Source organism: Salmo salar, chromosome 18 (assembly GCF_965601325.2).
Source record: "Salmo salar chromosome 18, fSalSal1, whole genome shotgun sequence".
NCBI lineage: Eukaryota > Metazoa > Chordata > Actinopteri > Salmoniformes > Salmonidae > Salmo > Salmo salar.
In genome coordinates, this window is record NC_138308.1 from 53,421,066 (window position 1) to 53,440,000 (window position 18,935).

The 18,935-nt window shown below is 56.3% G+C and overlaps 1 protein-coding gene across 1 annotated transcript in view; it reads left to right on the forward strand.

Annotated features, from left to right (window-relative positions):
- LOC106577438 (uncharacterized) overlaps positions 1-18,935 on the forward strand; it is a 135,982-nt gene that overhangs the window by 6,134 nt on the left and 110,913 nt on the right. Inside the window, exons 3-4 of the mRNA XM_082964550.1 lie at positions 10,252-10,396; positions 17,260-17,347. Of these exons, the coding sequence (XP_082820676.1) occupies positions 10,252-10,396; positions 17,260-17,347 (233 nt within the window). The remainder of the gene's footprint in view (positions 1-10,251; positions 10,397-17,259; positions 17,348-18,935) is intronic.

Here is an 18,935-nt window from a genome sequence, read left to right on the forward strand (position 1 = left end):
GCAGTAGGGGGAGTGCCGCCCGGCGTGAGGTAATGCAGTAGGGGGAGGTGTAGCGTGAGGTAATGCAGTAGGGGGGGGTGCCGCCCGGCGTGAGGTAATGCAGTAGGGGGAGTGCCGCCCGGCGTGAGGTAATGCAGTAGGGGGAGGTGTAGCGTGAGGTAATGCAGTGGGGGGGGTGCCGCCCGGCGTGAGGTAATGCAGTAGGGGGAGTGCCGCCCGGCGTGAGGTAATGCAGTAGGGGGAGTGCCGCCCGGCGTGAGGTAATGCAGTAGGGGGAGTGCCGCCCGGCGTGAGGTAATGCAGTAGGGGGAGTGCCGCCCGGCGTGAGGTAATGCAGTAGGGGAGTGCCGCCCGGCGTGAGGTAATGCAGTAGGGGGAGTGCCGCCCGGCGTGAGGTAATGCAGTAGGGGGAGTGCCGCCCGGCGTGAGGTAATGCAGTAGGGGGAGGTGTAGCGTGAGGTAATACAGTAGGGGGAGGTGTAGCGTGAGGTAATACAGTAGGAGGAGGGCCGCTCGGCGTGAGGTAATACAGTAGGGGGAGTGCCGCTCGGCGTGAGGTAATACAGTAGGGGGAGTGCCGCTCGGCGTGAGGCAATACAGTAGGGGGAGTGCCGCTCGGCGTGAGGCAATACAGTAGGGGGAGTGCCGCTCGGCGTGAGGCAATACAGTAGGGGGAGTGCCGCTCGGCGTGAGGCAATACAGTAGGGGGAGTGCCGCTCGGCGTGAGGCAATACAGTAGGGGGAGTGCCGCTCGGCGTGAGGCAATACAGTAGGGGGAGTGCCGCTCGGCGTGAGGCAATACAGTAGGGGGAGTGCCGCTCGGCGTGAGGTAATACAGTAGGGGGAGTGCCGCTCGGCGTGAGGCAATACAGTAGGGGGAGTGCCGCTCGGCGTGAGGCAATACAGTAGGGGGAGTGCCGCTCGGCGTGAGGCAATACAGTAGGGGGAGTGCCGCTCGGCGTGAGGCAATACAGTAGGGGGAGTGCCGCTCGGCGTGAGGCAATACAGTAGGGGGAGTGCCGCTCGGCGTGAGGCAATACAGTAGGGGGAGTGCCGCTCGGCGTGAGGCAATACAGTAGGGGGAGTGCCGCTCGGCGTGAGGCAATACAGTAGGGGGAGTGCCGCTCGTCGTGAGGCAATACAGTAGGGGGAGTGCCGCTCGGCAATACAGTAGGGGAGTGCCGCTCGGCAATACAGTAGGGGGAGTGCCGCTCGGCGTGAGGCAATACAGTAGGGGGAGTGCCGCTCGTCGTGAGGCAATACAGTAGGGGGAGTGCCGCTCGGCAATACAGTAGGGGAGTGCCGCTCGGCAATACAGTAGGGGAGTGGTGCTCGGCGCGAGGTAATACAGTGGGGGAGTGCCGCTCGGCGCGAGGTAATGCAGTGGTGGGAGTGCCGCTCGGCGCGAGGTAATGCAGTGCGGGGAGTGCCGCTCGGCGCGAGGTAATGCAGTGGGGGGAGTGCCGCTCGGCGCGAGGTAATGCAGTGGGGGGAGTGCCGCTCGGCGCGAGGTAATGCAGTGGGGGGAGTGCCGCTCGGCGCGAGGTAATGCAGTGGGGGGAGTGCCGCTCGGCGCGAGGTAATGCAGTGGGGGGAGTGCCGCTCGGCGCGAGGTAATGCAGTGGGGGTGTGCCGCTCGGCGTGAGGTAATACAGTTGGGGGGGGGAGTGCCGCTCGGCGTGAGGTAATACAGTTGGGGGGGAGTGCCGCTCGGCGTGAGGTAATACAGTTGGGGGGGGGGGGGAGGTAATAGTTGGGGGGGGAGTGCCGCTCGGCGTGAGGTAATACAGTTGGGGGGGGAGTGCCGCTCGGCGTGAGGTAATACAGTTGGGGGGGGGAAGTGCCGCTCGGCGTGAGGTAATACAGTTGGGGGGGTGGGGGGGGAGTGCCGCTCGGCGTGAGGTAATACAGTAGAAGGGGGGGGTGCCGCTCGGCGTGAGGTAATATAGTTGGGGGGGAGTGCTGCTCGGTGTGAGGTAATGCAGTTGGGGGGGGGGGGGGAGTGCCGCTCGGCGTGAGGTAATATAGTTTGGGGGGGAGTGCCGCTCGGCGTGAGGTAATACAGTTGGGGGGGGGGGAGAGTGCCGCTCGGCGTGAGGTAATACAGTTGGGAGAGTGCCGCTCGGCGTGAGGTAATACAGTAGAAGTGGGGGGGGGTGCCGCTCGGCGTGAGGTAATACAGTGGGGGGGGAGTGCCGCTCGGTGTGAGGTAATACAGTTGGGGGGGAGTGCCGCTCGGCGTGAGGTAATACCATTTGGGGGGGGGGGGGGGGGGGAGTGCCGCTCGGCGTGAGGTAATGCAGTGGGGGGAGTGCCGCTCGGCGTGAGGTAATGCAGTGGGGGTGTGCCGCTCGGCGTGACGTAATGCAGTGGGGGTGTGCCGCTCGGCGTGAGGTAATGCAGTGGGGGTGTGCCGCTCGGCGTGAGGTAATACAGTTGGGGGGGGGGGGGGAGTGCCGCTCGGCGTGAGGTAATACAGTTGGGGGGGAGTGCCGCCCGGCGTGAGGTAATACAGTTGGGGGGGGGGAGGTAATAGTTGGGGGGGGAGTGCCGCTCGGCGTGAGGTAATACAGTTGGGGGGGGGGGGAGTGCCGCTCGGCGTGAGGTAATACAGTTGGGGGGGGGGAAGTGCCGCTCGGCGTGAGGTAATACAGTTGGGGGGGGAAGTGCCGCTCGGCGTGAGGTAATACAGGGGGGGGAGTGCCGCTCGGCGTGAGGTAATACAGTTGGGGGGGGGGGGAGTGCCGCTCGGCGTGAGGTAATACAGTTGGGGGGGGGGGGGGGGGAGTGCCGCTCGGCGTGAGGTAATACAGTCGGGGGGGGGGAGTGGCGCTCGGCGTGAGGTAATATAGTTGGGGGGGAGTGCCGCTCGGCGTGAGGTAATACAGTTGGGGTGGGGGAGTGCCGCTCGGCGTGAGGTAATACAGTTGGGGGGGGGGGGGAGTGCCGCTCGGCGTGAGGTAATACAGTTGGGGGGGGGGGGGGAGTGCCGCTCGGCGTGAGGTAATACAGTTGGGGGGGTGGGGGGGGGGAGTGCCGCTCGGCGTGAGGTAATACAGTTGGGGGGGGGAGTGCTGCTCGGCGTGAGGTAATACAGTTGGGGGGGAGTGCCGCCCGGCGTGAGGTAATACAGTTGGGGGGGAGTGCCGCCCGGCGTGAGGTAATACAGTTGGGGGGGGGGGAGGTAATAGTTGGGGGGGGAGTGCCGCTCGGCGTGAGGTAATACAGTTGGGGGGGGGGAAGTGCCGCTCGGCGTGAGGTAATACAGTTGGGGGGGGAAGTGCCGCTCGGCGTGAGGTAATACAGGGGGGGGAGTGCCGCTCGGCGTGAGGTAATACAGTTGGGGGGGGGGGTAGTGCCGCTCGGCGTGAGGTAATACAGTTGGGGGGGTGGGGGGGAGTGCCGCTCGGCGTGAGGTAATACAGTTGGGAGAGTGCCGCTCGGCGTGAGGTAATACAGTAGAGGGGGGGGGGCCGCTCGGCGTGAGGTAATATAGTTGGGGGGGAGTTCCGCTCGGTGTGAGGTAATGCAGTTGGGGGGGGGGGAGTGCCGCTCGGCGTGAGGTAATACCGTTTGGGGGGGGGGGGGGGGGGGGGGGAAGTGCCTCTCGGCGTGAGGTAATATAGTTTGGGGGGGGAGTGCCGGTCGGCGTGAGGTAATACAGTTGGGGTGGGGGAGTGCCGCTCGGCGTGAGGTAATACAGTTGGGGGGGGGGGGGGGGAGTGCTGCTCGGCGTGAGGTAATACAGTTGGGGGGGGGAGTGCCGCTCGGCGTGAGGTAATATAGTTGGGGGGGAGTGCCGCTCGGCGTGAGGTAATATAGTTGGGGGGGAGTGCCGCTCGGCGTGAGGTAATACAGTTGGGGTGGGGGAGTGCCGCTCGGCGTGAGGTAATACAGTTGGGGGGGGGGGGGGGGGGAGTTCCGCTCGGCGTGAGGTAATACAGTTGGGGGGGGGGGGGGAGTGCCGCTCGGCGTGAGGTAATACAGTTGGGGGGGAGTGCCGCTGGGCGTGAGGTAATACAATTGGGGGGGAGTTCCGCTCGGCGTGAGGTAATACAGTTGGGGGGGGAGTGCCGCTCGGCGTGAGGTAATACAGTTGGGGTGGGGGAGTGCCGCTCGGCGTGAGGTAATACTGTTGGGGGGGGGGGGGAGTGCCGCTCGGCGTGAGGTAATACTGTTGGGAGAGTGCCGCTCGGCGTGAGGTAATACAGTAGAAGGGGGGGGGTGCCGCTCGGCGTGAGGTAATCTAGTTGGGGGGGAGTGCCGCTCGGCGTGAGGTAATACAGTTGGGGGGGGGGGGGAGAGTGCTGCTCGGCGTGAGGTAATACAGTTGGGAGAGTGCCGCTCGGCGTGAGGTAATTCAGTAGAAGGGGGGGGTGCCGCTCGGCGTGAGGTAATATAGTTGGGGGGAGTGCCGCTCCGCGTGAGGTAATACAGTTGGGGGGGGAGTGCCGCTCGGTGTGAGGTAATACAGTTGGGGGGGGGAGTGCCGCTCGGCGTGAGGTAATATAGTTGGGGGGGGGGGGGGGGGAGTGCCGCTCGGCGTGAGGTAATACAGTTGGGGTGGGGGAGTGCCGCTCGGCGTGAGGTAATACAGTTGGGGGGGGGAGTGCCGCTCGGCGTGAGGTAATACAGTTGGGGGGGGAGTGCCGCTCGGCGTGAGGTAATATAGTTTGGGGGGGGAGTGCCGCTCGGCGTGAGGTAATACAGTTGGGGGGGGGAGTGCCGCTCGGCGTGAGGTAATACAGTTGGGGTGGGGGAGTGCCGCTCGGCGTGAGGTAATACAGTTGGGGGGGGGGAGTGCCGCTCGGCGTGAGGTAATACAGTTGGGGGGGGGGAGTGCCGCTCGGCGTGAGGTAATACAGTTGGGGGGGGGGGAGTGCCGCTCGGCGTGAGGTAATACAGTTGGGGGGGGGAGTGCCGCTCGGCGTGAGGTAATATAGTTGGGGGGGAGTGCCGCTCGGCGTGAGGTAATACAGTTGGGGGGGGGGGGGAGTGCCGCTCGGCGTGAGGTAATACAGTTGGGGGGGGGGGGAGTGCCGCTCGGCGTGAGGTAATACAGTTGGGGGGGGGGGGGGAGTGCCGCTCGGCGTGAGGTAATACAGTTGGGGGGGGGGGGGGGGGGAGTGCCGCTCGGCGTGAGGTAATACAGTAGGGGGGAGTGCCGCTCGGCTTGAGGTAATACAGTTGGGGGGGGGGAGTGCCGCTCGGCGTGAGGTAATACAGTAGGGGGGAGTGCCGCTCGGCTTGAGGTAATGCAGTTGGGGGGGGGGGGGGGGGAGTGCTGCTCGGCGTGAGGTAATACAGTTGGGGGGGGGGAGTGCCGCTCGGCGTGAGGTAATATAGTTGGGGGGGGGGGGGGGGGGAGTGCCTCTCGGCGTGAGGTAATACAGTTGGGGGGGGGGAGTGCCGCTCGGCGTGAGGTAATATAGTTGGGGGGGGGGGGGGGGGGGGAGTGCCGCTCGGCGTGAGGTAATACAGTTGGGGTGGGGGAGTGCCGCTCGGCGTGAGGTAATACAGTTGGGGGGGGGGGAGTGCCGCTCGGCGTGAGGTAATACAGTTGGGGGGGGAGTGCCGCTCGGCGTGAGGTAATATAGTTTGGGGGGGGAGTGCCGCTCGGCGTGAGGTAATACAGTTGGTGGGGGAGTGCCGCTCGGCGTGAGGTAATACAGTTGGGGTGGGGGAGTGCCGCTCGGCGTGAGGTAATACAGTTGGGGGGGGGAGTGCCGCTCGGCGTGAGGTAATACAGTTGGGGTGGGGGAGTGCCGCTCGGCGTGAGGTAATACAGTTGGGGGGGGGGGGGAGTGCCGCTCGGCGTGAGGTAATACAGTTGGGGGGGGGAGTGCCGCTCGGCGTTAGGTAATATAGTTGGGGGGGAGTGCCGCTCGGCGTGAGGTAATACAGTTGGGGGGGGGGAGTGCCGCTCGGCGTGAGGTAATACAGTTGGGGTGGGGGAGTGCCGCTCGGCGTGAGGTAATACAGTTGGGGGGGGGGGAGTGCCGCTCGGCGTGAGGTAATACAGTTGGGGGGGGAGTGCCGCTCGGCGTGAGGTAATATAGTTTGGGGGGGGAGTGCCGCTCGGCGTGAGGTAATACAGTTGGTGGGGGAGTGCCGCTCGGCGTGAGGTAATAAGGTGGGGTGGGGGAGTGCCGCTCTGCGTGAGGTAATACAGTTGGGGGGGGGGAGTGCCGCTCGGCGTGAGGTAATACAGTTGGGGTGGGGGAGTGCCGCTCGGCGTGAGGTAATACAGTTGGGGGGGGGGGGGGGGAGTGCCGCTCGGCGTGAGGTAATACAGTTGGGGGGGGGGAGTGCCGCTCGGCGTTAGGTAATACATCAGGGGGGGGGGAGTGCCGCTCGGCGTTAGGTAATATAGTTGGGGGGGAGTGCCGCTCGGCGTGAGGTAATACAGTTGGGGGGGGGGAGTGCCGCTCGGCGTGAGGTAATACAGTTGGGGTGGGGGAGTGCCGCTCGGCGTGAGGTAATACAGTTGGGGGGGGGGGAGTGCCGCTCGGCGTGAGGTAATACAGTTGGGGGGGGAGTGCCGCTCGGCGTGAGGTAATATAGTTTGGGGGGGGAGTGCCGCTCGGCGTGAGGTAATACAGTTGGTGGGGGAGTGCCGCTCGGCGTGAGGTAATACAGTTGGGGTGGGGGAGTGCCGCTCGGCGTGAGGTAATAGAGTTGGGGGGGGGGAGTGCCGCTCGGCGTGAGGTAATACAGTTGGGGTGGGGGAGTGCCCCTCGGCGTGAGGTAATACAGTTGGGGGGGGGGGGGGGGGGAGTGCCGCTCGGCGTGAGGTAATACAGTTGGGGGGGGGAGTGCCGCTCGGCGTTAGGTAATATAGTTGGGGGGGGAGTGCCGCTCGGCGTGAGGTAATACAGTTGGGGTGGGGGAGTGCCGCTCGGCGTGAGGTAATACAGTTGGGGGGGGGGGGGGGGGGGAGAGTTCCGCTCGGCGTGAGGTAATACAGCTGGGGAGGGGGAGTGCCGCTCGGCGTGAGGTAATACAGCTGGGGAGGGGGGGGGGAGTGCCGCTCGGCGTGAGGTAATACAGTTGGGGGGGGGGGGGGGAGTGCCGCTCGGCGTGAGGTAATACAGTGGGGGGGGAGTGCCGCTCGGCTTGAGGTTATACAGTTGGGGGGGGGGGGGAGTGCCGCTCGGCGTGTGGTAATACAGTTGGGGGGGGGGGGGGGGAGTGCCGCTCGGCGTGAGGTAATACAGTTGGGGGGGGGGGAGTGCCGCTCGGCGTGAGGTAATACAGTTGGGGGGGGAGTGCCGCTCGGCGTGAGGTAATACAGTTGGGGTGGGGGAGTGCCGCTCGGCGTGAGGTAATACAGTTGGGGGGGGGGGGGGGAGTGCCGCTCGGCGTGAGGTAATACAGTTGGGGGGGGGGGAGTGCCGCTCGGCGTTAGGTAATATAGTTGGGGGGGAGTGCCGCTCGGCGTGAGGTAATACAGTTGGGGGGGGGGAGTGCCGCTCGGCGTGAGGTAATACAGTTGGGGTGGGGGAGTGCCGCTCGGCGTGAGGTAATACAGTTGGGGGGGGGGGAGTGCCGCTCGGCGTGAGGTAATACAGTTGGGGGGGGAGTGCCGCTCGGCGTGAGGTAATATAGTTTGGGGGGGGAGTGCCGCTCGGCGTGAGGTAATACAGTTGGTGGGGGAGTGCCGCTCGGCGTGAGGTAATACAGTTGGGGTGGGGGAGTGCCGCTCGGCGTGAGGTAATAGAGTTGGGGGGGGGGAGTGCCGCTCGGCGTGAGGTAATACAGTTGGGGTGGGGGAGTGCCCCTCGGCGTGAGGTAATACAGTTGGGGGGGGGGGGGGGGGGAGTGCCGCTCGGCGTGAGGTAATACAGTTGGGGGGGGGAGTGCCGCTCGGCGTTAGGTAATATAGTTGGGGGGGAGTGCCGCTCGGCGTGAGGTAATACAGTTGGGGTGGGGGAGTGCCGCTCGGCGTGAGGTAATACAGTTGGGGGGGGGGGGGGGGGGAGTTCCGCTCGGCGTGAGGTAATACAGTTGGGGTGGGGGAGTGCCGCTCGGCGTGAGGTAATACAGCTGGGGAGGGGGGGGGGGAGTGCCGCTCGGCGTGAGGTAATACAGTTGGGGGGGGGGGGGGAGTGCCGCTCGGCGTGAGGTAATACAGTGGGGGGGGAGTGCCGCTCGGCTTGAGGTTATACAGTTGGGGGGGGGGGGAGTGCCGCTCGGCGTGTGGTAATACAGTTGGGGGGGGGGGGGGGGGGGAGTGCCGCTCGGCGTGAGGTAATACAGTTGGGGGGGGGGGAGTGCCGCTCGGCTTGAGGTTATACAGTTGGGGGGGGGGGGAGTGCCGCTCGGCGTGTGGTAATACAGTTGGGGGGGGGGGGGGGGAGTGCCGCTCGGCGTGAGGTAATACAGTTGGGGGGGGGGGAGTGCCGCTCGGCGTGAGGTAATACAGTTGGGGGGGGAGTGCCGCTCGGCGTGAGGTAATACAGTTGGGGTGGGGGAGTGCCGCTCGGCGTGAGGTAATACAGGTGGGGGGGGGGGGGGGGAGTGCCGCTCGGCGTGAGGTAATATAGTTGGGGGGGAGTGCCGCTCGGCGTGAGGTGATACATTTGGGGGGGAGGGGGGGAGTTCCGCTCGGCGTGAGGTAATACAGTTGGGGGGGGGGGGGGGGGGGGGAGTGCCGCTCGGCGTGAGGTAATACAGTTGCGGGGGGGGGGGGGGGGGGGGATTGAAGTGCCGCTCGGCGTGAGGTAATACAGTTGGGGGGGGGGGGGGGGGAGTGCCGCTCGGCGTGAGGTAATACAGTAGGGGGGAGTGCCGCTCGGCTTGAGGTAATACAGTTGGGGGGGGGGGGGGGGGGGAGTGCCGCTCGGCGTGTGGTAATACAGTTGGGGGGGGGGGGAGTTCCGCTCGGCGTGAGGTAATACAGTTGGGGGGGGGGGGGGGGAGTGCCGCTCGGCGTGTGGTAATACAGTTGGGGGGGGGGGGGGAGTGCCGCTCGGCGTGAGGTAATACAGTAGGGGGGAGTGCCGCTCGGCGTGTGGTAATACAGTTGGGGGGGGGAGTGCCGCTCGGCGTGAGGTAATACAGTTGGGGGGGGGGGGGGGAGTGCCGCTCGGCGTGAGGTAATACAGTTGGGGGGGGGGGGGGAGTGCCGCTCGGCGTGAGGTAATACAGTTGGGGGGGGGGGGGGAGTGCCGCTCGGCGTGAGGTAATACAGTTGGGGGGAGTACTGCTCGGCGTGAGGTAATACAGTAGGGGGAGTGCTGCTCTCATTGTAGGTTTTATGTGTTCTCCACACTCTCGTCCTCACATGAACGTACTCAAGAGAACTCAGAGCGTGGAGCACGGTCGAATGCATATTGAGAAACACCATTAACACAGTGAAATGAAAGATATGTGTTGGAAGCGTGGCGCTGATGTTTGAATGAAAAACGGGTGTCGTACAGGCAGCGTATGGTTAGACTGTACCCTCTGGCTGGCTGGAGAAGACCTTTTTGGAGGTATTTTGAATACAAACAGGTTTGAATTTTAACCATAGAACAAGAAATGCCAAGCTGGTTAAACAGACAATGTGACAGTCTAGGAAAACCAAGCTAGAGGCAGAGCGATACGATTACCCCCCCCGTAGTATTGACATTGATTGATGGTAGAATGAATACTTAGTTGTTTTAATGGAGATGGATTGATTTTTTTGTCACAATATCGAAATGAGATATGGACAAAAAAATTATGATATTTCTCACTCAAGGTGTAGTGCTGGAACTCATGTGTATAAAAATATAACCATAATAATTTCAAAGATTTTACTGTGTTACAGTTCATATAAGGAAATCGGTCAATTTAAATAAATTAACTAGGCCGTAATATATGGAGGCCGGGGGCACAGACGGGCCTGGGAGAGAATAGGCCTCCCAATTTGGTTGAGAAATGAAAAACATTCTCTGGCAACAACTCTGGTGGACATTCCTGCAGTCAGCATGCCAATTTACATGCTTCTTCAAACGCGAGACATTTGTTGCATTGTGTTGTGACAAAACGGCACATTTTTAGAGTGGCTTTTCGTTCGTCCCCAGCACAAGGTGCACCTGTGTATCGATCATGCTGTTTTAATCAGCTTCTTGATAAAGGAGAAATTCTGACTAACATGATGTCAACTAATATGTACACATAATTTCAGTGAAATATGTTTTTTTTTTTTTTTTACGTCTGGAACATTTCTGGTATCTTTAAAGATCGAACGGTCACAACCTCACTGTAACTCTTCCCTCATCCTAGAGAGGTGAGCACGTCGCTGGTCTGGGACAAGATACAGGAGCCTGACGTGGACTTTGAGGAGTTCGTAGAGCTGTTCTCCAAGACTGCTGTGAAAGAGAAGAAGAAACCCCTGTCAGATACCATCACCAAGTCTAAAGCCAAACAGGTGAGATCAGATACTATCACCTGTCCTATCGACCCCTGTCCTATTTTCCCGTACCCCTGTCCTATTTTCCCCTGTCCCAGTACCCCAGTCCTATTTTCCCGTGTCCCAGTACCCCCTGTCATATCATCCTATCCTATCACCCTCATGTTTATGTATGAGTATTCCTCTATTTCATCCTTCCTTCCCGATGTTCTGTTCTCCTTCAGTTGAACTGTCTAGGTTCTGGGGGGTTTTAACGGAACTGGAAACTGTCTGGGTTCTGGGGGTTTCAACTGAACTGGGAACTGTCTGGGTTCTGGGGGTTTCAACTGAACTGGGAACTGTCTGGGTTCTGGGGGTTTCAACTGAACTGGGAACTGTCTGGGTTCTGGGGGTTTCAACTGAACTGGGAACTGTCTGGGTTCTGGGGGTTTCAACTGAACTGGGAACTGTCTGGGGGTTTCATCTGAACTGGGAACTGTCTGGGTTCTGGGAATGGATGTGATTTAAAGGCCCCTATTGCTTTAGGCCCAGTTCTCCACTACTAAACATTTGTGCAGAATTACTGACTGTCTTCCTGAGGAGGAAGTCACGGTCTGAGGTTCAGTCCTGGCTCTGTGTCTCTGTCTGAGGATCAGTCCTTTTGACCAGGGCCCTCATGTGAGGATGCCATTGTGGAGGCAGGCCATGTAGCCCAGTCTAACCATCTAAACCATGTTCAGATGATGGGATTACATCAGAGCTCCGTAGAGCTTGGTGTTTTGACAGGCCGTTCAAACACACTGTGTTTTGACTGGAGTAGCAGAACGAGGATATGTCATCAATAAAGAACAACACTGCAGCGACAGTAAAGCCCACATGGACGGACACACACACACACACACACACCAGTCTGTAGCTGATCTGAGCAGTCCTGGCCTGTATAGTGTGGTTCTGTCCTGGTCTGTATAGTGGCTCTGTCTGAGGTTCTGTCCTGGCCTGTATAGTGTAGTTCTGTCTGAGGTTCTGTCCTGGCCTGTATAGCGGCTCTGAGGTCCTGGCCTGTATAGTGTGGTTCTGTCCTGGCCTGTATAGTGGCTCTGTCTGAGGTTCTGTCCTGGCCTGTATAGTGTGGCTCGGTCTGAGGTTCTGTCCTGGCCTGTATAGCGGCTCGGTCTGAGGTTCTGGCCTGGCCTGTATAGCGGCTCGGTCTGAGGGTCTGTCCTGGCTCGGTGGCTCTGTATTGTTTTATTTCTAACATTTAAGTTATTAAATATTGCCCTTTTTTAAAATACTATTTTCCTGAGCCAATCTTTTCTTAAGTCTTATTTTAAGGAAGGAGCCCCGTCACTTTTTTTCCTCTAAAGTTGTCTTGTGGGTAGACCTAAATCTGGATGCTATTTGAATTACCAGATAAAGTGTTTGGGAATTTTAAGTTGTTTCAGCAATTTTGACTTCAAATACTCTGGTAAAGAATCGTTTAAACTTGGAAGTCGTCCCAGTCCCGTTAAAACATTCCCTTAGATACTGATTGGAATAAATGGTATCCTTTATCCCCTCTGCTAGCTGCCAGAGGTTACCCGCAAAACATTTTATTTGAATAAAGTAACATGTTTTTGTTAGTTTAATTCCGGTCGGCATGCCAGTTTATAGGAAGTGTTTACGTTGGGATTTATCAAATCATTGTTTTGCAGTTTAGTCAGATTTGAAGATCTGTTTTGAGGAACCTGATTTACGTTAAAAAGAGAAAAAGGCTAATGATTAATGAGGGGTTCGCGTGTTAATGTAATATTTGTGAAATGCCGGTGCTGATGTCATAGCCCAGTTGGGTCTGTTAAAACACAGCACTAGGTAGACTGTTTATTTACATTTTAGTCATTTTAGCAGACGCTCTTATCCAGAGCGACTTACAGTGGTGAATGCATACATTTCATAAATTAAAAAAAATATATATTTATATTTTTATCCGTACTGGTCCCCCGTGGGAATCGAACCCACAACCCTGGCGTTGCAAACACCATGCTCTACCAACTGAGCCACACGGGACCACATTTCTAATGCCACTACAATTTTTATTTTATTGAAAAGCCTGACCAATATTTACTTAAATGAATTGACTAAATATGCTGTTTTAATTATTTTAGGGACATATATTAGGGTAGAAGTTTAAAGAGAATTTAATCATTCCATTCATTTTGTTTTCGACGGTTTCATTCACCAAATCATTCCCCCGTACCCCATCCCCCCTATCAAAGTATGTATCATTTCATACACTGTGGTAACAATATGGTTTTACCTCATCAATGATCTGAGATAAAGCCGCTTTTTTCCCCACCCTCTTTCCGTTGTTTATGGTCTAGGCCCAGTCTGACGTCATGGCCGTTGATGTCACTCAGCACCTCTCTGGCTCCTAGCTGTCTGTGTTGAATTTTTAAAGAGACAGTCACTTCTTCTGTTTACTGTGTGGTCACAGACGTAAGACCAGGTGCCATTTTGTTTTTTCTATCTGTTAAGCATCAGAGTAAGTGCTGTTCTGGGATCAGGTTCTTACCCTGACCAAGTACACATTCATTTTCATTGATCTAAAAAGGCACTGATCCTAGATCAGCTCTGTTACTCAGACGTTTGATAGTTACGGTCCCAGAGCTCTAATATTACCCACGTCCTGCCGTCCAGGTGAGGCTCATTTCCTCCCACGTCCTCCCGTCCAGGTGAGGCTCATTTCTTTCCCATTTCCTCCCGCGTCCTCTCGTCCAGGTGAGGCTCATTTCTTTCCCATTTCCTCCCGTCCAGGTGAGGCTCACTTCTTTCCCACGTCCTCCCGTCCAGGTGAGGCTCACTTCTTTCCCACGTCCTCCCGTCCAGGTGAGGCTCACTTCTTTCCCACGTCCTCCCGTCCAGGTGAGGCTCACTTCTTTCCCACGTCCTCCCGTCCAGGTGAGGCTCACTTCTTTCCCGCGTCCTCCCGTCCAGGTGAGGCTCACTTCTTTCCCGCGTCCTCCCGTCCAGGTGAGGCTCACTTCTTTCCCGCGTCCTCCCGTCCAGGTGAGGCTCATTTCTTTCCCGCGTCCTCCCGTCCAGGTGAGGCTCATTTCTTTCCCGCGTCCTCCCGTCCAGGTGAGGCTCATTTCTTTCCCGCGTCCTCCCGTCCAGGTGAGGCTCATTTCTTTCCCGCGTCCTCCCGTCCAGGTGAGGCTCATTTCTTTCCCGCGTCCTCCCGTCCAGGTGAGGCTCATTTCTTTCCCGCGTCCTCCCGTCCAGGTGAGGCTCATTTCTTTCCCGCGTCCTCCCGTCCAGGTGAGGCTCAATGCTTTCCCGCGTCCTCCCGTCCAGGTGAGGCTCAATGCTTTCCCGCGTCCTCCCGTCCAGGTGAGGCTCATTTCTTTCCCGCGTCCTCCCGTCCAGGTGAGGCTCATTTCTTTCCCGCGTCCTCCCGTCCAGGTGAGGCTCATTTCTTTCCCGCGTCCTCCCGTCCAGGTGAGGCTCATTTCTTTCCCGCGTCGTCCTCCCGTCCAGGTGAGGCTCATTTCTTTCCCGCGTCGTCCTCCCGTCCAGGTGAGGCTCATTTCTTTCCCGCGTCCTCCTCCCGTCCAGGTGAGGCTCATTTCTTTCCCGCGTCCTCCTCCCGTCCAGGTGAGGCTCATTTCTTTCCCGCGTCCTCCTCCCGTCCAGGTGAGGCTCATTTCTTTCCCGCGTCCTCCTCCCGTCCAGGTGAGGCTCATTTCTTTCCCGCGTCCTCCTCCCGTCCAAGTGAGGCTCATTTTCTTTCCCATTTCCTCCCATGTCCTCCCGTCCAGGTTGAGGCTCATTTCCTCCATAACCTTGTAGAGCAGAACTGCTGTTTTTACGGAGTCTGTTTATTTGGTTACATCAACACACCAACCAACCCGGCGGGGGGGGGGGGGGGGGGTTGAGCGATAGAGAAGGTGACGTTATTCACGGTCATCTGTTGACTTCCTGAAGGGAAAGTTTATGTCCGTATGTAATAGAGTTCTATTTGGATGGAGAATGTTTCCAGCCGCTGACTCAGGGTGCCAGGCAGGTCAATGTGGAGTCGAAGTGGAAAACTGACCGTTGGCTTGACTTTCTGATCAATCAGACAACATAGTTTAAAAAATTGTTTATAGTTTTCTTGGTCTCTGGGCTCTCCACAGTAAACAGTGTTGCTCCAGTCTCTGGGCTCGCCACAGTAAACACGGCGATGCTCCAGTCTCTGGGCTCTCCACAGTAAACGCGGCGTCGCTCCAGTCTCCACAGTAAACACGGCGTCGCTCCAGTCTCCACAGTAAACACGGCGTCGCTCCAGTCTCCACAGTAAACACGGCGTCGCTCCAGTCTCCACAGTAAACACGGCGTCGCTCCAGTCTCCACAGTAAACACGGCGTCGCTCCAGTCTCCACAGTAAACACGGCGTCGCTCCAGTCTCCACAGTAAACACGGCGTCGCTCCAGTCTCTACAGTAAGCACGGCGTCGCTCCAGTCTCCACAGTAAGCACGGCGTCGCTCCAGTCTCCACAGTATAAGCACGGCATCGCTCCAGTCTCCACAGTATAAGCACGGCGTCGCTCCAGTCTCCACAGTATAAGCACGGCGTCGCTCCAGTCTCCACAGTATAAGCACGGCGACGCTCCAGTCTCCACAGTATAAGCACGGCGACGCTCCAGTCTCCACAGTATAAGCACGGCGACGCTCCAGTCTCCACAGTATAAGCACGGCGACGCTCTAGTCTCCACAGTATAAGCACGGCGACGCTCCAGTCTCCACAGTATAAGCACGGCGACGCTCCAGTCTCCACAGTATAAGCACGGCGACGCTCCAGTCTCCACAGTATAAGCACGGCGACGCTCCAGTCTCTGGGCTCTGCTTGGTCAATCCCACGTCTCCAGTGGCCGTGCAGGATTTACTGCGATAGGGCCTCTGCAGAAGTCAGGGCATTCGTACTTCTTGCACTTCGCAGAGCGGAGCTGTTGTGAAGGATTTATACAGGACCTCCTGCCCTCACCTTCGGTCGACCAATCACGTCAATGCGAAGCTATACAGAGCCCTCCTCATTGTTACAGAACTTGAGGTGCACAGCGACGTGGTACGGAGCTCGATTTGTCTTCTGCGTGACTCCAGAGGCTCAGCGTAGAGTCACACCCTCCATACGCCACGTCAGACCACATTTTCAGGTAAGCATCAATTGGCTTTAAGATACTGTTGCAGTCCTGTGTGAGGTCACCATGGGTTCCTCTCTCCTAGTAGACCTGACCTGTGTGAGGTCACCGTGGGTTCCTCTCCTCTCTCCTAGTAGACCTGACCTGTGTGAGGTCACCGTGGGGTCCCCTCTCTCTCCTAGCAGACCTTCTGGTCTCTATAAACCTCCAACAGGGTAATTATTTAATCAGAGAGCAGAGTCGTTCAGTGTGCTACAGCTGCTGATGGGGAAATTGACACCAGTCATTTGTAATCATGTACAGACTGTTTTTTTTGTTTTTTTTTCTCCATTCCTTAATTACCAAAACTGGCCTCGGGCGTTGTTCAGGTGAAAACATCTGAAATGTAATGTTTCTGATTTTATACGTAGAATCTGGTATGTCATAGAGCAGCCATTTAGATAAGATACGAGGTGGAAGCAAAAAGAGATGTGATGGAACGAGCAACACCATTATTTTTTATTTATTTAACCTTTATTTAACCAGGTAGGCATGTACAGGTGTAGTGATCTGTGAGCTGCTCTGACAGCTGGTGCTTAAATCTAGTGAGGGAGATAAGTGTTTCCAGTATCTACTCTGACAGTGAAGTACACAGGAAGTTCATCCTGTCCTGAATGTTATCTGGTGGTGTCTTTGTTCCCTTCATGAAACTGTTCTGACCGATAAAGGTCAGGAGGAAAACGGTGAGCTTGGATGAGAGTCGGTAGTAACCAACGTTGTGGGAAGGTCAGGTACACATTTACTTACGCTAAACACATCAGAAGTTGAGAAAGTCACCTTTTAAACTGGGATGTCAGGCTTTTAAAATCAATTTGCAATAACTGCTCTCCCCCCTCGTTCTCCCGCTCTCCCCCCCTCGTTCTCCTGCTCTCCCCCCCTCCCTCGTTCTCCCGCTCTCCCCCCCTCCCTCGTTCTCCCGCTCTTCTCCCCTCCCTCGTTCTCCCGCTCTTCCCTCCTCCCTCGTTCTCCCGCTCTTCCCTCCTCCCTCGTTCTCCCGCTCTTCCCTCCTCCCTCGTTCTCCCGCTCTTCCCTCATCCCTCGTTAAAGTACAAAAGGGAAAATAAATAAACATAAATATGGGTTGTATTTCCAATGGTGTTTGTTTTTCACTGGTTGCCCTTTTCATGTGGCAACAAGTCACACATCTTGCTGCTGTGATGGCACACTGTGGTATTTCACCCAGTAGATATGGGAGTTTATCAAAATTGGTTTTGTTTTCTAATTCTTTGTGGATCTGTGTAATCTGAGGGAAATATGTTTCTCTAATATGGTCATACATTGGGCAGGAGGTTAGGGAGTGCAGCTCAGTTTCCACCTCATTTTGTGGGCAGTGTGCACATAGCCTGTCTTCTCTTGAGAGCAAGGTCTGCCTACGGCGGCCTTTCTCAATAGCAAGGCTATGCTCACTGAGTCTGTACATAGTCAAAGCTTACCTTAAGTTTGGGTCAGTCACAGTGGTCAGGTATTCTGCCACTGTGTACTCTCTGTTTAGGACCAAATAGCATTCTAGTTTAATCTTTTAGTTTTCTTGTGATTTGTGTCTCTCTCTCTTGCTCTTCTCCCCCCCCCTCTCTCTCGTTCATTCATTCTGTCTCTGAAGTTATGACATTGTCTTTCGCTCCTCTCCCACCTTCCGCCTCTCCCGCCTTCCCCCTCTCCCCCGCCCTCCTTCCCTCTGAGTGTGTCATGTATTGATGTTTCTCTCTGCAGGTGGTCAAGTTGCTGAACAACAAGCGTTCTCAGGCTGTGGGGATTCTGATGTCCAGTCTGCATCTGGACATGAAGGACATCCAGCATGGTGAGATAATGACCCCATAGCTCTATCATTACAACACTGCTGACCAGTAGCAGTCTGTAGACCTGACTGTCAGACTCCCTGCTGACCAGTAGCAGTGTGTAGACCTGACTGGCAGACCCCCTGCTGACCAGTAGCAGTCTGTAGACCTGACTGTCATACTGACCTCCTAGTCATACTGTCAGATTTAGAGGGAGAGGACATGGATATGACCTCCCAGACATGCTGTCAGATTTAGAGGGAGAGGACAGTGAGTGGATGGATACGACCTCCTAGACATACTGTCAGATTTAGAGGGAGAGGACAGTGAGTGAATGGATACGACCTCCTAGACATACTGTCAGATTTAGAGGGAGAGGACATGGATACGACCTCCTAGTCATACTGTCAGATTTAGAGGGAGAGGACAGTGAGTGGATGGATCGACTGTTATTTTTGTACAAAAAAAAGGCATTTCCTTCAGTTTTGATGATGGTGTTTTTTTTGTGTCAACGAGAGAGTTGTCTTGTTTCCTTGTTGTTCTCTGACCTTTTGAGTTGTTGGCTGTTTGGGTTTCTGTCATTGTTTAGAAGCAGACGTGTTTTGAAGTCAAAGTTCCCCTTGGCTTTCTGGAAGCAGTGACCTCATTTCCTTTCTGTCCTTGTGGTAATAGTACTAGAAACGTTCTGAGCGAATAATGCAAGAAATTATACCCCCCCCCCAAAAAATAAATACTGCTACTTTGTCCAGGACACGGGGCGAACTGTCTGACGGTGTCATCTCGTCACACTTCCTGTGATCACATTGGCCGCAAGAAAGAGATCAATGAGACCCTTTCTTTCCTCTGTCTGTTATCTGAATCCAGAACATTTCGTCAAAGGATTATATAGTGGGGAGGGGGAGGGAGGGGTTTCATCGTTTATAACCGCTGTCTCTTCACAGGGTTGGGCCACTGATCGAGCAGGGCACTTTCCTTATGAAAACCCAATTCTCTCGTTTGGAAGCTAAAATTACATTTCATCTCCTAACAAACATTTTCAATATCAAACATTTCAATTGCATAACAATTCCATGTGACTCTGATAACTAGAGGGTGGATACTTTCCCAGGTACAGTTTATGTCGTCCTGTCATCAATCATAATGGCTCAGATGACAACTGAAATGAAATCCATACTCATTACGTTATCAAGCATATTTCCAACTGGTTTTATTAACAAAATATGGTTCCTTTTCTCCATTTGTTTGATGTTCCCAGACTCTCTATATTTAACACAGGCTATTCACGTCCTTCAGTAGATTCAGAGAGGGGTGGAATGAGGTGGAATGTAAATGTCAAATCAACAGAAGTCCCTAATCAGTCCAATATTTCAATGTTTTGATGGAATTTAACCTGCAAGAATGGAAACAATTCCCTCCCTTCCCAACCGTGTTTCAGAAAACACACAACAAATTTTAACTTTAAAGAGTTACGTTACTTCAACAGGCAATTTTCTCTTCTGAGTCGATGTGAAGTGAAATACAGCATTTTTAAACAGATATTCTAGTGGTGGTTAGACATCTTACTGCACGTTGAGTCAGTCTCAGAACAGAGCGAGGCACCAGGTCTGGGAC